The sequence below is a fragment of the Phyllopteryx taeniolatus genome, chromosome 7 (assembly GCF_024500385.1).
Source record: "Phyllopteryx taeniolatus isolate TA_2022b chromosome 7, UOR_Ptae_1.2, whole genome shotgun sequence".
In the NCBI taxonomy this organism is placed as follows: domain Eukaryota; kingdom Metazoa; phylum Chordata; class Actinopteri; order Syngnathiformes; family Syngnathidae; genus Phyllopteryx; species Phyllopteryx taeniolatus.
Window position 1 is genome coordinate 27,556,282 of NC_084508.1, and position 20,171 is coordinate 27,576,452.

The window sequence follows — 20,171 nt, forward strand, 5'->3', positions numbered from 1 at the left end:
GTTCTCCCCGTGCCTGCATGGGTTTTCTCTGGGTACTCCAGTTTCCAACCACGCCCCCAGAAAACATGCATGGTAGGTTAACTGAAGACTAAATTGCTCGTAGGTGTGAATGTGATTGCAAATGTTTTTTTGTTTCTAAGTGCCCTGCGATTGGCTGGCGACCATTTCAGGGTGTACTCCGCTTCTCGCCCAGAGTCGGCTGGGATAGGCTCCAGCACGCCAGCGACCCTAGTGAGGAGAAGCGGCTCAGAAAATGGAACTGGATGGATGGATTTTAAATAAATGCTCAAACGGCTCTCCATAGGTAAGCATTAATGGAGCGCTCAAAACTGCGCATGCGCATTACGTCAACACCCGAACAGGATTCATTGTCAAGACAACCAGGAAAGTTGAAAATGCCAACCTGACAGCGAAAAAACTTTCAGAGAGCAAACAAACATTTTAAAAACGAATACAATTAATATTTATTAGCTATCATTTTACTCGTGTGGTTTCCGGCGGAGTTTTCTGACTAAAAAAAAAAATACTCCGGTGAAAAATGTTAAGCCGAACTGCGGGCAAGGGTCAAGGGGCAGAGGAGCGGCGGGCAGAGACTCCGAGCAGAGAGGTCGACCAGGATGGACGACAGGGATTCGGTGTCCAGGAGTTTCTCGACGGCTCCAAATATGAAGGCGACTTTGTCAATGGCCTCAAACACGGCAAGGGAAGGTACACCTGGAAAAGTGGAGAGGTAATGTGTAATGGCGGGAGCTACATGAAACGAGTCGACTTGTGGTTTACTAGCAGTCTGGAAATGTTCAGGTTTCTCATTAGTTTGTTCATTCAGAACACACACACACACACACACACACACATACATTTGCTAAAATCATTTAAGTTCATTTTTTCCCACATTAATGTACACACAGCAACCCATTTTGACAGAAAAAAACGGCATTATTGAAATTTTTGCAGATTTATTAAAAAAGAAAAACTGAAATATCACACACCCATAAGTATTCAGACAGACTGTCAATATGGGGTGCTGTGTGTACATTAATGAGGGAAAGAAAATACTTAAATGATTTTAACAAATGGCTGCAATATAACAAAGAGTGAAATATTTAAGGGGGCCTGAAAACTTTAAGGGCGTCTGAAAACTTTGTTTGATACACCTGGTTAATGTGATCTAATGGACTAGTGGTTTCATAGATGTCAAAAGGTTTTATTGTATATTTGTTGTAGTTATAGTGTGCATAGGTGCAGCATCTTAACTGTTTGCACCTCTTAATGACCAGGGTAACCAAAATACTGCACTTCTTTGATAGTGTCACTAACATGCGGTCATTATGTTTGTCGAGGGATATAATGCTTACAGTGTTTGTATCTCATTCGACTGTGTGCAGTTGTGTCTATTGTGGAATTGTGTTGAGTTGACTAGTAACATCCTCCACAATTTTTGCTGTGTGCAGTTCTATGAAGGCTCTTTCTACAAAGACTACAGGCATGGTGACGGAATGTACTGTTGGCCCACAGGAAACAAATTCATTGGTAAATTCTACCTTAACTGGAGAGAAGGATATGGACAACATATTTTTCCTGATGGAGCCACATTTAAGGTAACCTCAATGGAATTAACTTTTAGTGGTGGGAAGTAACAAAATACTTCATATCTGTACTTTCTACTCCTTACTTTGTCAAAATAGGCTTGGTATTTTTTTTTTCAATCCCTATGGATTACAACATGACGAATGAAAACTACTGTAAATTAAATAGAGGGAGATAAAGTCAACAATGTTTGAGAATTTGATTGGATATTGCCCATCCATTTCCTAATTTAAGAAACTTGTTTGATGTTGTCAGCGATAAGAATGATTCTTGGTGAAAGTGTTGTTTTTTGCCAGCCTAAAAACCACAAACTAATCTAATCTAAAAACACTCACACACACATAGCGGTAAAATATATTCTGTCGTTATCATTACCTACATAAGCATTTTTTTATTAGTCAGAAGCCAATTAGTTAGAAGGTATGGGAACAGGTGGCACGGTGGGCGACTGGTTAGAGCGTCAGCCTCACAGTTCTGAGGACCGGGGTTCAATCCCCGGCCCCCACTGTGTGGCGTTTGCATGTTCTCCCCGTGCCTGCGTGGGTTTTCTCCGGGCACTCCGATTTCCTCCCAAAAACATGCATGAATTGGAGACTCTAAATTGCCCGTAGGTGTGAATGTGAGTGCGAATGGTTGTTTGTTTGTATGTGCCCCGCGATTGGCTGGCAACCAGTTCAGGGTGTACCCCGCCTCCTGCCCGGTGATAGCTGGGATAGGCTCCGGCACGCCCGCGACCCTAGTGAGGAGAAGCGGCTCAGAAAATGGATGGATGGATGGTATGGGAACACGTTTCAATGGCATGAAAGACTGAGTCAATGCTAGCTTGTAGCGACCATATTTTCTTCTCAGTACAAGCAGTATGAAAGTTATCAAAACGTGCACCATAATGATAATAAAAATCTTTTTTTTTACTTTTAGCCTTTAAGCAAAAGTCTGTACTTAAAAAAAAAAAAAAACTTATTTAAGTAAAGGAGTTGAATCATTTTACTTTTACTGGAGTCTGTTTTTCGACAGCTATACCTCTGCTTAAGTACAGAGTGTGCATACTTTTGCCAGATCTGGTGACTTTACAGATAGTGCTGAATACCAACAAGATCCTCCTTTCCTGTTCAGGGTTTGTACCATGCTGACCAAAGGTTTGGTCCAGGTGTGCTTAGTGAGCCAACAGGATGGCAGGATGTCGGTCTATGGCACGGGAAGCATCTGATACAAATGTGTAAATCTGTAGAAGATAGCTTCAGCCTGAAAAACCTTAAGGAATATGCTGCCTACTTGGAGCAAACTACCACCTCACAGTCTCAGAGTCAGGTAAAGTAATTACCCATAATAATTATTGACTAAAGTAAAAAAAACATTGCAATGTACTGTATAATACTCTAGTGTTGTGTATCAAAATTGCTTGCAAAACACTGTTCAACAAAAATTTGAATCATTGCAGACCTTTCACATTTGAAAATATGTTGAATCTACATGATCTTATATCAATTTGTAATATGAATATGAACAACATTTTTTGTCTTTTTACTAGGCTGCATTGTGCTCTAATGGACTTCAGATGAAAGACAGAACAGAATCTGAGGTAAATATGATCAATTGTGATTAGAGATGGGCATTTGGGTAAATTTCCTTGATTGACAATGGGGGAAATTAATGATTAATTAATTGTTAATAGGACTAATTTTCTGGTCTTAATTGCTTAGTTTAAGTCATTTTATTTTTAAAACAAAATGGTTGATGGTAGAAAATGGTAAGGAAATTATTATTATTTTGAATAAATCCCTACTTCAAGAATAACCTTGCATTGTTTTTTTTAACACTTTAACATTAAATTCCTTGTAACAAAAGAAAAAAATAGAGCAGCAGACGGACAGTCGGTTGTTGCCCAACCATCCATCCGTCTTCTGTACTGCTTATCCTCACCAAGTATATATTGTTACTGGTTCTTGTTGAGAAATACGGCATGACAACATGAACACAATTTAGAGACAGTTAGACCAACAAATGTAAAAAGTAATTTTCTAAATGTTCAGAACTCCAAGGATGTAACTCCATTTTGTTCTTCTTCAGGCCACAAACTTGTTGAGCCTGAATCAACAGTGCCACTGCTGGTTGCAGCCAAGCAGTGCACTCAATGTTGTCTCAGTTTCCTCAAAACACCAGGGTTATTATTCTGCCCTTCTCTAACTGGAATAATAATTCTGTAACAAAATTGTATCAATAGTGGGGTATATTTGTTATGTTTGCTCACGGGATCTACAGTTAACGTATAATTTACTTTGTGGCCACTGACCAAGATTAAATTAGTTAGGTATTTGATATTGGACAACGTATTTACTATTTAACAGCTGAAGAAGAGAATGCTTAGTGGCTTATTGGTTAACATATTTTCTTGACATTCCACACAATCCTGTGTATTGCATACTAATTTTAATTTATAACTAATGTGGTTAGTAATTAATTTAGTTGTTTTCAACATATAACTAACATTAATAAGAAAATGAATATGAACATGGATAAAGAGTGTAACTGTACATTTTTACATACAGCTACATCAAAAAGTATTTGGACCCTGAAGGTTATTTTATGATTTTGCCTGTGTACAATGGAGAAAGAAAAAAAAATACTTTAGGCAAGTTAGGGTTTTATTTACAATAATGCCAAATGTACAAATACTAGTGGCCCCTGAAAATGAATGTAATCTGCATAAAATGGCTGTGCATACTGTTATTCCTAAATCTAAATGGTAACTTTTTATGAACCTCTAAAATAAAAGCTGGAAGACTGCACATTCAAATATAGTTTCGAAATTGAAAAAAACAACAACTCACTGTACAAATATTTCTTGATGTAATTGAGCTAGCGACAGCCAGGACACTACAGAAATCCATGAATCCATCCATCCACCATTCCATTTTCTGTGCCGCTTATCCTCACACGGGTGGCGGGAGTGCTAGAGAGCCTATCCCAGCTATCTTCGGGCAGGAGGCGGGGTACACCCCTGAACTGGTTGCCAGCCAATTGCAGGGCACATACAAACAAACAACCATCCGCACTCACATTCACACCTATGGGCAATTTAGAGTTGCCATTTAACCTACCATGCATGTTTTTGGGATGTGGGAGGAAACCGGAGTGCCCGGAGAAAACCCACGCAGGCACGTGGAGAACATGCAAACTCCACACAGGCGGGGCCGGGGATTGAACCCGGGTCCTCAGAACTGTGAGGCAGACATTCTAACCAGTCGCCCACCGTGCCGCTCACTACAGAGCTATTACAGAAATACTACAGAAATATTATCTGTTAATTTTAGAGTGTCTTAACTGTCGGACAAGCACTACTAGACAGTAACAAGTTGGTGATCAAGGACTGCAATGTGAGAAATGCTGTTCTCAATACTAGCAAGTGTCACATGAATATATAAAAATAAAATAAATTACTTTGATTTTATTGCACATGATGATTCCCCCTCAAGCTGTTTTAAAGTACAATTGATTAATACTGTAGTTTAAGTTCAGCATGAACTTTTCCCATTGAACTCACTTCAATTGTTTCTACTCCTTTAGACAGAGAACGACGACGGTTTGCTGTTGTATGATGACAATACTATACTCCCCTACGGCATTGAGAATTATTGCACCGATGGTGACCACCTACCGTTGCCCCCGCATGTTAGAACAGAGTTCGACCACCATTTTTTTGGCCATCTGTGGGAACCTGATTCTCACCAGTATGAAGGCTACAAAAGAGAACCACTCTCCACTGTGCCATTATCAGCCAAAATGCTGGCTCACATTCAAAAACACAGGTTATATGCAACTCGTTCTCACAAAATACTCTATGTACAAAAAGAAAAGTGGAATATATGTTGCAATTTATGTATTTATGTGTCCCTCAGACGACAATCTGAAACATTGGACTGGGATGTAGCAGAAGTTATTTCATTAAAAAGGGATCATTTTGGTCCTAAAGGATCTTTGGAAGTCACATCAGAACTGCTGATCCAGCAGGCTTCCAGAGGAGAACAACAGGCTGTAATAAAGATTCTCCTTGATGACCTTATTCACCCAGATGTAGCAGATTCTCAGGGTCACACTGCATTGATTGCTGCTGCGGTAAAATCAACCTCTATTTCTTGTTTATTTTGCTTATCTCTCTTCTATTCCAATTATCTGCTTATTTACAGATTTTAAATTGTGCTGATGGAGTGTTTTGTCATTTTTTTTCTGTCTACAGGTAAACTGTCATGATGATTTAATCCAGCTATTGTTAGACATGGGTGCTGATATTGACAAGATGAATTGCGAGGGCTTGTCAGCCTTGTCTGTGTGTCACTTCCTCTACTATCCTTTTCAGTCTTTATACTTGCTTCCTGGACTTGCAGCCCAAACACAGGTACAATTCATTCAGCTTTTCTAAATGTTGCAACTCAGTCTATAATTGATATACTGTATGTCTCATCAGGGTTTGATGTCATTGAATCAGAAACAACCACAGACAAGCCCACAGGACTTCACAACAGACTCATCCAGCCAAAACAACAGACCGCAGACAAGTGATACAGTTCAGACCAACTGGGATCTTCTCTCTGATCAGTAGGCATAGACCTCTACAGTTCTGACCTTACATATATATAATATATTTATATATATAATATATATATATATATATATAATATATAATATATATATATATTTATATGTATATATATTTATATATATATATATATATATAATATTTGTATATATATATATATATATATATATAATTAATATTATATATATATATAATGTGTGTGCATATATTATATAATAATAATATTATATTAATTATATACACACATATATATATATATATATATAATATATATATATTATATATATATATTATATTATTATTATGTGTGTGTATATATTATATAATAATATTATATTAATTAATTATATACACACATATATATATATAATATATATATATATATATATATATATATATATATATATATATATATATATATATACACATATATATATATAATATATATGTGTGTATATATATATTATATATATATGTGTGTATATAATTAATTCATTCATTCATTTTCCGTACAGCTGATCCTCACTAAGGTCACGGGCTAGCTGGAGCCTATCCCAGCTGACTCTGGGAGAGAGGCGGGGTACACCCCGAACTGGTCGCCAGTCGCTGGGGAGATTATAAACAAACAACCCTTCGAACTCACATACACACCTACGGGCAAGTTTCACCTGTAAATTATTCAATTCAAGCATGAAGTGTTTGAGCATTGAAGGAGTGGTGGTGTAGATTTTACTGAAATACTAGATAGAGAGGGTTAGTTTTGTTTTTGCAAAAAGAACCTACAGTATTATATTCTGTAAGGAAGTCATATTCTCTTTTAAATCATTACTTTTATATCTATTGTTTTTGGGAAGTGAAATCCATCTGTGTCGGCTGGTTAGCACATCTGCCTCACAGTTCTGATGATCGGGTTTAATATCCCTGCCCCACCTGTGTGGAGTTTGCATGTTCTCCACATGCCTGCGTGGGTTTTCTCCGGGTACTCCGGTTTCCTCCCACATCCCAAAAAACATGCATGGTAGGTTGATTGAAGACTCTAACTTGCCCATAGGTGCGAATGTGGATGCGAACGGTTGTTTGTTTCTATGTACCCTGCGATTGGCTGGCGACCAGTTGAGGGTGTACCCCACCTCTCGCCCAAAGATAGCTGGGATAGGCTCAGGATAGGCTCCGGCTGCGACCCTACTGAGGATAAGCGGTACAGAAAATGGATGGATGGATGGAAATCCATCTGCTGACTAGTTATTGTAAAGTCAGTGTGTGTGTCTCTAAAACAAACAGGTCAATTCGTTTCAATATGTACACATTGTTCTTCTATTTGTTTCATGCTGTTTTTCACAGGACAGAAGAGGAATTATCAGGAGGCATCATCTTTCATCGGAGCAGTTGCAGTGAATTTTCCAATGTTCTGAATGAACTTGAGACCCCTGCACAATATCAGGAATTACAGGACAGGGCCAGAGAAGACAATGTTGAAATTGACCAGGAGAGAAAGTGGAAAGGGACACATCGTGTAGCAAATAGTGGAGAGGGGCAAGTTAGAACCAGAAATGAATATGCAGAATTGGGTGAGGACGGTGGACAAATAAAATTGAGAATTTTGACTGAGGGTGAATGGAGGGACAAGGAAGACAAAATGAATCAGGAGGAGAAGGTACACCTTTCAGAGCGCGCCGTTCAGGTGAAGGACGGCCACATTTTACTGGGCCATGTGAAGTGGAAAGAATATTCATCCCGAAGTATTAAGGTGCACAGCCCTGAGATCTGTTATTTCCTCAATTTGATATCTGTTTGGTATTTTAAGTTTTTCCTCATGTCTGTTCAGCAGGACTGTAACAAAAACCTGACCCCAGCCCAATCCGTGTACAGCTACAGCATGCATGTCTCAGAGGAAATTCTACAGGGTGCAGCTGAAGCGCTGAGCCACACTGGGTTGCCCCAGTATTTGTATACTCAGGAGACTGTGCGCAGAATGGCTGCCATGAAATTTCAGTACGTTTGATTAAACTCTTACTTTTTCCCTTGCTGTATGTATAAACATATATTTGTGTGTGTTTTTGTGACCAGGCACCGTGTTCGTTTGGGCACCCTGAAGCTGCTTTTGGACCGTGGAGCTGACCCCAACATATCGAGAGTCCCGTTACCTGTCCTCTTTTTGGCCATTATGGCAGCCGATACTGAGACTGTCAGGAAACTTCTTCTGTGTGGAGCTCGAACAGATATTTGTCTCTCACCTGAGGTACCAAATCATGATTACTGAGACGTTTTATTGCAAATGGTAGCGGTTGTCACCAACTAATGTCTCCTTTTTTTTGTCTTGCACATTCCACGTTCCACAGCTCATGTAGCCAGCTAACATTTTCACTGTGTTGTAGAGGAAAGGCATTTATCCTCTACATGTGGCTGCTGCACTGCCAGGCCCAGAAGGTCCCAAAATCACAGAACTGCTGCTACATGCTTTATCTGACCCAGACGCACGGGCATGCGACTTGGATGAAATCTATGAACCGGATAAGGTGTTTATGTTCATCTGGTCTGGTTAAATTGGTAGAATAATAATTAATCATGTCTGACTGTTTTGCAGCTGTCCATGATGACAAGAAAATCATGCGGCACCAGTGAGAGTTCATGTCCTGAAGAAGGAGGTCAAATTGCTCTGCACACGGCCTGCCAGAGAAAAACTGATCACTGTGTGAGTACTAACAGTACAACCATGTCACAGAATGACCAAAGATGCACACGAACATGCAGGGCTCCATTCAGTTGGTTGCACATACCACTGCTGAGAAAATAATGTTTGTGTTGTTAAATAGTAGTCATATAATGTGAGTGATTAATCCAAATGTTTGTTGTAATTTAATTTATTTCATGACCAAGGAACAGCTATTTTCTGCACTGCAGACTGATGCTAGGCATCTCCAGGTATACGCTGTATTTAGAGTAGCATCGTATCATGTATAAGGCTTTTAAGATTAGTGGGTTTGCCTACCTACCAATTTCAAGGGCTCTTCCTTGGTCAGCCAACAAATTCATTTGAAGACAGCCTTCTGTACAGACGTTTGCTCCTTAACACATTCAATGCCACTGACTGCTTTAAAAGTCAAATATCAATGTTAACTGGAAGGGCTGGCACTGAATGAGTTAAGCAGGAAAAGCCTGGCACATCTAAAAAAGTCTCCCAACGAATGGTGATTTTTCATTACTTTGTCTCTTCAATTGCCTTGTCTGCTTTTTTTTTTTTAAATCCAGAATGCCAGTAAAGTGGTATCCCTATTGCTCTCCCATGGAGCCAGAACAGACCTCCTCTGGAGTGGACACTCTCCTCTCTCATTGGCTATAGCAAGTGGCAATGACATGGTCACGTTACCTTGACACATTCTTAAATGGACAGTCTGAAACTTGAATTAATGTTTATTAATCCTCATGCAGTCCAACTACTAATTAATCTGTATATTTCCCTGTGCAGGCAGTGGAGGAGCTGTTAAAAGGAGGTGCTGATCCCAACATTCCCTTGGGTTGTGGAGTTGGCAATGCCTTATGTGTTGTCAGTAATTTCCGCTACGACTTGGATGGCAAAAGGGAAAAATTGGTATTTACCCACACACAGATACAGTCATACGCTAATATACACAGTTGATATTGAAATGCTTGTGGCAGTCTTTTAACACCTGCCAAATCTGAAAATTCATGAACAAAATCACTTTCAAACCAAATCCATCCTCCTCAAAATTAAAAATTCACAGATGACCTGGTTGATGAGTGGTTGTCACGTCTCCCTCACAATTCTGAGGTTCCATCCATCCATCCATTTTCTGAGCCGCTTCTCCTCACCAGGGTCGCGGGCGTGCTGGAGCCTATCCCAGCTGTCATCGGGCAGGAGGCGGGGTACACCCTGAACTGGTCGCCAGCCAATCGCAGGGCACATCGAAACAAACAACCATTCGCACTCACAGTCATGCCTACGGGCAATTTAGAGTCTCCAATTAATGCATGTTTTTGGGATGTGGGAGGAAACCGGAGTGCCCGGAGAAAACCCATGCAGGCACGGGGAGAACATGCAAACTCCACACAGGCGGGGACGGGGATTGAACCCCGCACCTCAGAACTGTGAGGCTGACGCTCTAACCAGTTGCCCACCGTGCCGCCCAATTCTGAGGTTCAGTTTTGAAATTTCTAGCTGGCCTTCCTGTGTGGAGTTTGCATCTTCTTGCTGTGCTTGCATGACTTTTCTACAACATTCCAAGAAAATGCATTTTAGGTTAATTGAAGACTCTAAGTTGGCTACAGTTGTGAATATATATATATATATATATATATATATATATATATATATATATATATATATGAATATATATATGAATATATATATATATATGTATATATATATGAATATATATATGTATATATATATGAATATATATATGTATATATATATGAATATATATATGTATATATATATGAATATATATATATATGAATATATATATATATATGAATATATATATATATATATATGAATATATATGTATATATATATATGAATATATATGTATATATATATATTCATATATATATATATGAATATATATATATATATATTCATATATATATATATATATATATATATATGAATATATATATATATATATATATATATATATATATTCATATATATATATTCATATATTCATATATATATATATATATGAATATATAAATATATATATATGAATATATATATATATATATATATATGAATATATATATTCATATATATTTATATATATTCATATATATGGCGTGAATATATATATATATATATATGAATATATATATATATATGAATATATATATATATATATAATATATATATATATATTCATATATATATATATATTCATATATATATATATATTCATATATATATATATATTCATATATATATTCATATATATATATATATATATATATATATATATATATATATATATATATATATTAATATTCATATATTCATATATATATATATATATATATATATTCATATATATGGCGTGAATATATATATATATATATATATATATATATATTCATATATATATATATATTCATATATATATATATATATATATATATTCACGCCATATATATGAATATATATATATATATATATATTCATATATATGGCGTGAATATATATATGAATATATATATGAATATATATATTCATATATATATATATATATATATTCATATGAATATATATATATATATATATATATTCATCTATATATATATATATATATATATATATATATATTCATATATATATATATATATATATATATATATATATTCATATATATATATATATTCATATATATATATATATATATATTCATATATATATTCATATATATATATATATATATATTCATATATATATTCATATATATATATATATATATATTCATATATATATATTCATATTCATATATATATATATATATATTCATATATATATTCACGCCACCGCCTCCCGCACGTTCCCCGTCTCGACGACCCGCCATTAACGCCTCAAAGGTCCACTCCAAATTCCATTTCAATAAACCATTCTCCACAAACGTCTTCAGCCTCCGCTTGCTTCTGGGTCCAGTTAAAACTGATACCATTGTATCGTGACAGAATACTCTGGCCATCATGGACCCAGCAACCCCGGAGACCTAAGACACGCACTCGCCCTCCAAGGCGCCCATATAGGAAGACAGGATAAAGTTCTCCAGGAGATCATGGACTAATTGAACAATCTTACGCAATAAGATTTCCTCCTTTCTTCCAAAATACAGTTCGACCACCCTCCCGTGAGTACTCCTTCCGAGCCCGCAGCCTCCGATTCATCCCGCCTCCCGTACAAAGAGCCTCATGTTCCTCCGCTCGAACCCTACTTGAGACCCAGGTGCATGCAGTCAATTTCTCCTCAATTTCTCCCTAGTATTCAATCTATAACTGTTAAGCTACCCCACAGAACAATTCAAAGTAGCATTCGTCACTAACCTCCCACGTGAAAAAGCTGCAAAATGGGCATCCACGTTATCTCTTCCCCAGCGGTACTCGCGTCATTCAACTCCTTTTCCGCTGAACTCAAAAAGGTTTTTGATCACCCCGTTCAGGGCAGAGAAACCAATTGATGCATCCTCACGCTCCCTCAGGGCTGTAGTTCTGTTGCTTCGTACTTGGTGGAATTTAGGATTCTTGAGGGTGAATGCGAGTGGGATGACACCGCGCTAAGGGGTGTTTATTTAAACGGGCTTTCAGAGCAGCATGATGAGAAAGATGAGCTTGCCACCCAGAACGAGCCCTCCTCTCTCGAAGAGCTTATTTCTTTATCCATCCGCTTGGGCAACCAGTTTCGGGAAAGACCATGAGAGAAGGGGCTAAGAGCGCGTAAAATTTCATCCCCCGTGAGCATTGCGCCGGCAGCCCCTCGCCCACCTTCTGAACCTCCGACCGCCTCCTCGTCACCCCCCACTGCACCAGATGAGCCCATGCAACTCGGCAACACGAGATTAGACCCCAGGAACGTCAGTGCCGTGTCACCCAGCGACTGTATTTATTGCAGTAAATCAGGCCATTTCATCTCCACATGTGCTTTGAAACCAAAAGACCAGGCTCGCCATGACCCGAGAGCGCCGTGGTGAGCCAAACCAACACCTCCCCAAGCTCTCCCTCCCGTATGACCGTTCCTGCATGTATTCTTGGTCCCGTTCACAACATACCCGTTATTGCCCTCATTGACTCCGGCGCAGATGATAATTTCATTCATGAGGGATTGGCACGTCAGCTCCAACTCCCTCTCGAACCACTTCAGTCACCGAAAAAAGTCACTGCCCTGGATGGGCGACTCATCTCCCCTGTCACCCACCAAACAGCTCCGTTTACATTCCTTATCTCAGGAAACCACCGTGAGGACATTCCATTATTTGTTATCCCTTCCCCTGACACCCCGTTAGTCCTTGGAATTCGCTGGCTCAGAAAGCACAACCCCGCCATAGACTGGACCCACCTAGCTATCACCGGGTGGAGTCCACACAGCCATTGGCACTGTCTGCTGTCTGCCATGCCACCCTCCAGCAAACCTCAACCACCTGCCACACCAGTTGAAGTCTCCCAGGTGCTGGAAGAATATCATGATCTTTCCCCAGTTTTCAGTAAGGATCTTGCCATTTCTCTACCCCACCCCGCCCTTATGACTGCGTGATCAATCTGCTGTGAGTCCCTCTCCCTTCCAGCCGTCTCGTCAACCTTTCCCGCCCTAAGAAAAAGGTGACGTAAAACTATATCTGTGACTCCCTGGTTTCTGGACTCATTCAGCCTTCTTCCTCTCCCATGGGGGCCGGCTTTTTTTTTTTCGTTGAGAAAAAAGACACCACTCTCCGCCCCTGAATCGACTACCAGGGACTCAATGAAATCACTGTAAAAAACAAATACCCACTACCCCTCATTGACCCTTCATTTGAGCCCCCCTGTGATGCCCAGAGATTTACGAAATTGGACCTACGCAATGCCATCTCATCCATATCAGAGAGGGGGATGAATGGAAAACCGCTTTCAATACCCCCCTCGGACACTTGGAATACTTTCTTTCACTTTCTCCCGCTCCCCGAAGAATACCGCAGTCATGTCCTCCAGCGCCTCCTTGAGAATCGCCTTTATGTCAAACCAGAAAAGCGTGAATTCCACTTCTCCTACGTACACTTCCTGGGCTATATGATTGCCAAAGGACAATTAAAACCAGACCCAGCCAAGATCCAAGCAGTCGTCAACTGGCCCGCTCCCACCACCCGCAAAGAACTACAACGCTTCCTGGGATTCGCTTATTTCTATCGCCGCTTCATCCACAATTACAGTCGAGTGGCGACTCCAATCATCAGCCTAACCCTCCACCAGCTCCCCTTTCTGTGGACCCTGCCCGCATCCCAAGTCTTCGACCAGCTAAAGACCCTGTTCACCAGTGCTCCCATCCTACGACACCCTGACCCCTCCTTCCAGTTCGTGGTGGAGGTTGACGCCTCGGACACTGGGGCGGGGGCTGTCCTCTCGCAGCGCGACCCCACTTCCCAGAAACTTCATCCCTGTGCCTTTTTTCTCCTGTCATCTGTCCCCTGCCGAAAGAAATTATGATGTTGGCAACTGTGAGCTGCTGGCTATCATCTGGGGTCTGGAGGAGTGGAGTCGTTGGCTGGAGGGGACTGAGTCTCCATTTATCATTTGGACTGATCACAAAAACCTTGCATACCTCCGTTCCACCAAGCGTCTCAACCCCCGACAAGCTCGCTGGGCCCTCTTCTTGAGTCGGTTCAACTTCAGCCTCTTCTTCTGCCCTGGTACCCGCAACAGCAAGCCTGATTGCCTTTTACGCATGTACTCACCCCCCTTCAAGCACTGCAGAACAAGAAACTATCCTCACCTCCTCTTGCTTCATTGGGGCAGCCACCTGGGAGATTGAAAAGATCATTAAGGATGCTCAAGAAACCCAACCGAATCCCAAGACTGGACATCCAGACCGGCTGTTCGTACAGGACTCAGGAAGATCTGTCGTCCTTCAGTGGGCCCATAGTGCAAAACTCATCTATCACCCACACTATCCAATTCATTCAATACTTCTGGTGGCCCAGCCTGGTAAAAGACACCCGGGATTTCGTCCAAGCTTGCTCCGTCTGCCCGAGCGAAGACTTCCCATCTGCCCCCAGCTGGTCTGCTGCGCCCCTTACCTAGTTGCCCTTGGTCCCACATCACCTTGGACTTCGTGACCGGCCGACCTCCCTCTGAAGGTAACTCAATCATTCTTCAAACTCCACGGAATGCCCATTGACAGTCTCGGACTGAGGTCCTCAGTTCTCCTCCCTAGTTTGGAAGGAGTTTTGTAAAGCGGTGGGCGTAGCAGCCAGCTTGTCTTCCGGATACCATCCTCAGTGCAACGGCCAGACGGAGCGGGCAAATCAGTCCCTGGAATCGGCCCTTTGCTGTGTTGCCGCAAACAATCCCACCTCCTGGAGCACGTTCCTCCCGTGGATTGAATATGCCCATAACTCTCTCACCAGCTCCGCCACTGGTATGTCCCCGTTCATGGCCTGTTATGGTTTCCAAGCTCCGTTGTTTAGGGAACAAGAGCATACGGTGGCGGTTCCCGCGGTGAGAGATCACCTGCGCAGGGTCTAGGCCATTTGGTAGGACGTCACGGCTGCTTTAACCCAATCCGCCAAAAGAAATAAATGGCTTCTAGACCTTCATCGCTCCCCTAGGCCTGAATACAATGTGGTTCAGACGGTTTGGCTTTCCTCCTGTGACCTCCTACTCCAAACCGAATCACGTAAACTCACAGCACGATTTATTGGTCCTTTTCCGATCACAAAAATTATCAATCCCATGTCTGTTCAGTTAAAGCTCCCTCAAAATACACCCAACGCATCCAGGTGTCTTTGCTTAAGCCTGACTTTACTAGTACCCTTAGCCCTCCAGCTATAACCCCCCCCCCCCGTGTTATTGACAATCATCCTGCCTTCACGGTGTCTCACATCCTGGCCGTGAGACCCAAAGGCAGGGGTTTCTTGTTGACTGGGTGGCGTCTGGTCCAGAGGAACGCCCCTGGATCTCTCGCAAGCTAATTTTTGATGACTCCTTGGTTAGGGACTTCTATGCTGGGCATCCTGAGAAGCCTGGGAGGATGCCGGGGAGAGTCCTGTCACAGTCTGTCACCTGCTGTTCCTTTTTGGGAACTTGGGTGGCGCTTTGTGCCTTGCCTTCCCCTGCCTCCCTCTCTCTCCCCAGTCACCTCCACCCACTCACCAGCGCACCTGTTCCCCATCAAGCCATCATCACTGCCTGCATTTAAGCCTGCCAGAACCGGGAATTCGACACCAGAGTATTAACATTCACCCATGATACACTGGCTCTGTACTCGCACGTAAGCTATGCCTTGTTTGCATTGTTCTCATCTCCATGTTTTTCCTCGTCTTCAGTGCTCCTTCCCTGATCCATGCCTTGCTGACCTCTTCAACCACACCGCCAAGCGCATCCACCTGCTCACGCCACCAACTCCCGCATGTTCCCCGTCTCGACGACCCGCCATTACGCCTCAAAGGGAAAACTCCAAATTTATTTTCAATAAACCATTCTCCACAAACTTCTTCAGCCTCTGCTTGCTTCTGGGTCCAGTTAAAACTGATACCATTGTATCGTGACAGTAACATTTGGATAAATTGTACTTGTCCGAGTAGTTTTAATAAAGTGTACTTTTTACTTTAACTAGAGTATTTATGTTAAGGAGAAACGGTACTTTTACTCCATTACAATACATGCTGCTCGCTACTTTCATTAATCAGTAAATGCGCATACAATCGATTTCTAGACTTTCATTTTCGACTTCCGCATCGGGCGCCATTGCTCCAATCCAATGTAACTACAGTGATGTTTGACTCAAGTTCACCAATCAAACAACACAAGAAAGTCACATGTTCGCACGCAGTCTTCTATCAGGCTTCGTGGGCCAATCAAATTGAGTTGTGACAGCCGTGCGCAACTCGTGTTTACATTACACACTACAAAAAACAACACCTTTAACATGCAGTCTTTTGGCGTACGTTCTGTTCTCTCCCTCTCGCTCTCTCTCTCTCACACACTTTATCAATAAGTCTGGTCAGCAAACAGCTTCTTCATTCAGTCATTTTATTTGATAAAACAAATATTTCTGTAAGGCCCTATGCATGTGTTGTTTTTTTCCACTTAAAAATTGAAATGGTGGCAGGTGTGTGTGGACTCCTATTGAACATGAGTTTGAATATGATTGGTTACTTCTGAACACAGCCACATGCCAGTTATAAGAGGGAGTACATCCTTGTGCAACCAGATTTGTTTTTATTTTATCCATCCAGCCATCCATTTTCTGAGCCGCTTCTCCTCACTAGGGTCGTGGGCGTGCTGGAGCATATCCCAGCTGTCATCGGGCAAGAGGCGGGGTACACCCTAAACTGGTTGCCAGCCAATCGCAGGGCACATACAAACAAACAACCATTCGCACTCACATTCACACCTACGGGCAATTTAGAGTCTCCAATTCATGCATGTTTTTGGGATGTGGGAGGAAACCGGAGTGCCCGGAGGAAACCCACGCAGACACGGGGAGAACATGCAAACTCCAAACAGACGGGGCCGGGGATTGAACCCGTGTCCTCAGAACTGTGAGCCTGACGCTCTAACCAGTCGGCACCGTGCCGCCGTTTTTATTTTATTTAAACTTTATTTAACCAAGTAAAAGACCATTAAAAACAGAACATCTCTTTTGCAATGGTGACGTGGCCAAGAAGGCATCTTGTTCAAGTCAGTCACGTTCAAGTTTATTTCAGTTGTTTATTTTCACCTCGCTTCTCAAAAACATGCAAAAATAAATCATTTGGGTTGTACAAATTCTTTCACATTAATGGTGGAAAAAGTTTGAAAATGATTTATCTTTGTCAAACTCCTTTTAAAACACAAAAACGTGGTATTTGAACAGGGGTGTGTATAGTTTTTATATCCACTGCAGCCTTGTTCCTGTTTTTGTAATCTGCCTGCCTGGTGAACCTACAATATTGTACTGTTTAACAAGTAGAAACAATATAGTATAAGACCATTTCTTGGAGCGGAATTTGCCTTAATTTATTTTGCAAAGATTAATTTTATAAAGTTTCTGTGTTTTAGATTAAGTGATATTGTTCTGCGATATCTGAATTTCCGTATTCATATTTAATTGAGTTATTTTCATTTTATTTGACATTCATGCTATGATTTCAAAAATAAGTTGCTCACTAGTTACTCATTACTTGTAGTTTTTTCACTGACTACTTTCTTACTTTTGCTCAATTATTTGGAGGACGACTTTTTACTTTTACTTGAGTAACAGTACTCTTACTTGAGTACAATATTTGGCTGCTCTACCCACCTCTGTTTGTCTTTGTCATAGGTGGACATGTTACAGAAGGCTGGTGCTGACATGTTGAAGCCAGTCCAGGTTGGTGATACCATAGGAAATGTGGTCGACTATGGACATCACTCCTTCGACCAGGTAAGACAACTTCATGAACTTAGACTAAATACATTTTAAGACAAATCAATGTGTGTGAATATTTAGCAATACAATTGTCTCTCCCTTTTTGAATGTATGTTCGTGTTACCCTATAATTATTTTATTCTGGTTTACATTTTATAATAGGCAGGTGCTAAAGATATTGTATTGTTTTGGTATTGTAGTGAATTGTGTGATTGTACCTAATACTGTAATACTGCACTACTGTTTAGGACTTGCGTATTGCCCACACACCCTTCCACGTCCTCAACATGGAGGAGAGAGAAACATTAAAATCACGCCGTCACCTACTCAGCATGATGGGAAGTCTGCTGAGAGAAACTGCTGTCCAGAGAGAGAGAGAACTGGAGAAAGAAAAGGACCTCTTACTGAATTGTAAGTTATGGAAAACAAAAGTCGTTGTCGTGGTAGTTTAAAGATGTTATTCCTGACAGGTGAAAGTGCCCTTTCTTCTATTGATGCCGAATCAAGCCAGGAAATTAAAACTCCCACAGCAGTAAAACTAAGGTACATTAACACAAATAAAAAAACCTCACATATTGTGTTATTATTTGTATCTGTACTGAGAGTAGATAATCATTTCCAACTCTGAATCTTTTCTCAGGTCACCATCATTTAAGTTCTGCTACTACTGTGGTCGTTCTGCTGCTGTGAAGCTAACTGCATGTACTCGCTGCCACAAAGTTTTTTATTGCTCTACAACCTGTAAACTGAAAGCATGGAATGAGAGACACAGGGAAGAGTGTCTGCAGGAATCAGGTGGGAATCAGAGACCATTCTATCAATTAATCTCATAGCCTAAAAAAACAGAACTATGATTTATTATTATTTCATCTGTCCCTATCCAGCCTCTGTTGACAGTTTCCAGAGAACACTCATGTTTCAGACCCAACGAGACCCCCAAAAGCCGACTATTGTATTGAAATCCATGAAAATCTCCAGACATTCAAATATTCAGTTGAAATCCAAAATCATGGGAGTAGATGTCTTGAAGAAACAACTTGTCAACCTGAATGAAAACTACAGCTACAACTGATGGAATGTGTGGCTTTCTGGTAAAGTACAGCAAGTTAGTTGATAAATTTGTTTGTACATCCCTACAAATACACCCACTACCTAGTTCAGATTCTGCATTTTCACGCAACTTCATGTTTTTTCTTATTTTATTTTTTATGAGGCATCATATTATGCATTCTAGTTTCCAGCTCATAGCTAATGTGATTCATGCTGATGTTTCTGTACTTCCATTAGTTCTGTGAACTGAACTGTGAATCGAAAAACATAGATCACACAATTTACTGGGATTGATACTGCAGAAATTTGAAGGAACACTTTCATTTTAATTAGGCTTCTATTGTGGCAAACTACCTCCCATATATATATATATATATATATATATATATATATATATATATATATATATATATATATATATATATATATATATATATATATATATATATATATATATATATAGTGATATATATGTGATATTTTTTAATAAATCTGCAAAAATGTCAACAAATCCGTTTTTTTTCTGTCAATATGGGGTGCTGTGTGCACATTAATGAGGAAAATAATGAACTTAAATGATTTTAGCAAATGGCTGCATTATAACAAAGAGTGAAAAATTTAAGCGAGTCTGAATACTTTCCGTACCCAGCGTTGAGTGTGTGTTTTTTCACCTTTGTAGCTTGTGTACAGCGCCATCCTCAGGCTAAAATGACCACCTTTGTGGACTGAACAGACATGTTTTGTGAAGGTACACGAATAGTAAATCCTGTATCTATTAGGTAGGCTCCCTCAGGGGAGTGTCAAATCAGTTTCACTTTTGTGCATACAAAGTGATAGTAGTTGTATTGATTGTAA

The 20,171-nt window shown here is 40.2% G+C and overlaps 1 protein-coding gene across 2 annotated transcripts; it reads left to right on the plus strand.

Moving 5' to 3' along the window:
- Window positions 1-409: 409 nt before the first annotated feature.
- On the plus strand, window positions 410-19,666 carry LOC133481325 (ankyrin repeat and MYND domain-containing protein 1-like). 2 transcript variants are annotated; one of them, XM_061780533.1, is made up of 20 exons: window positions 410-730; window positions 1,452-1,598; window positions 2,701-2,895; window positions 3,116-3,166; window positions 5,152-5,393; window positions 5,484-5,700; window positions 5,822-5,980; window positions 6,050-6,180; window positions 7,523-7,928; window positions 8,007-8,173; window positions 8,249-8,420; window positions 8,557-8,697; window positions 8,766-8,873; window positions 9,431-9,538; window positions 9,648-9,770; window positions 18,180-18,281; window positions 18,515-18,677; window positions 18,737-18,809; window positions 18,907-19,061; window positions 19,151-19,666. In XM_061780533.1, the coding sequence occupies exons 1-20, from the start codon at window positions 539-541 to the stop codon at window positions 19,336-19,338; spliced, it is 3,240 nt and encodes a 1,079-aa protein (XP_061636517.1). In that variant the 5' UTR covers window positions 410-538; the 3' UTR covers window positions 19,339-19,666. The 2 variants fall into 2 exon arrangements, with proteins under 2 accessions (XP_061636517.1, XP_061636518.1); XM_061780534.1 differs by lacking the exons at window positions 18,180-18,281; window positions 18,515-18,677; window positions 18,737-18,809; window positions 18,907-19,061; window positions 19,151-19,666 and adding an exon at window positions 12,028-12,249.
- Window positions 19,667-20,171: the final 505 nt, after the last annotated feature.

Excerpts from the sequence above, each read along its gene's own strand:
- LOC133481325 (XM_061780533.1), top strand. The coding sequence starts at position 539 with ATGTTAAGCCGAACTGCGGGCAAGGGTCAAGGGGCAGAGGAGCGGCGG. Across the intron at positions 731-1,451 it reads ACACCTGGAAAAGTGGAGAG|TTCTATGAAGGCTCTTTCTA; the intron begins GTAATGTGTAAT and ends TGCTGTGTGCAG. Across the intron at positions 18,810-18,906 it reads CCCACAGCAGTAAAACTAAG|GTCACCATCATTTAAGTTCT; the intron begins GTACATTAACAC and ends ATCTTTTCTCAG.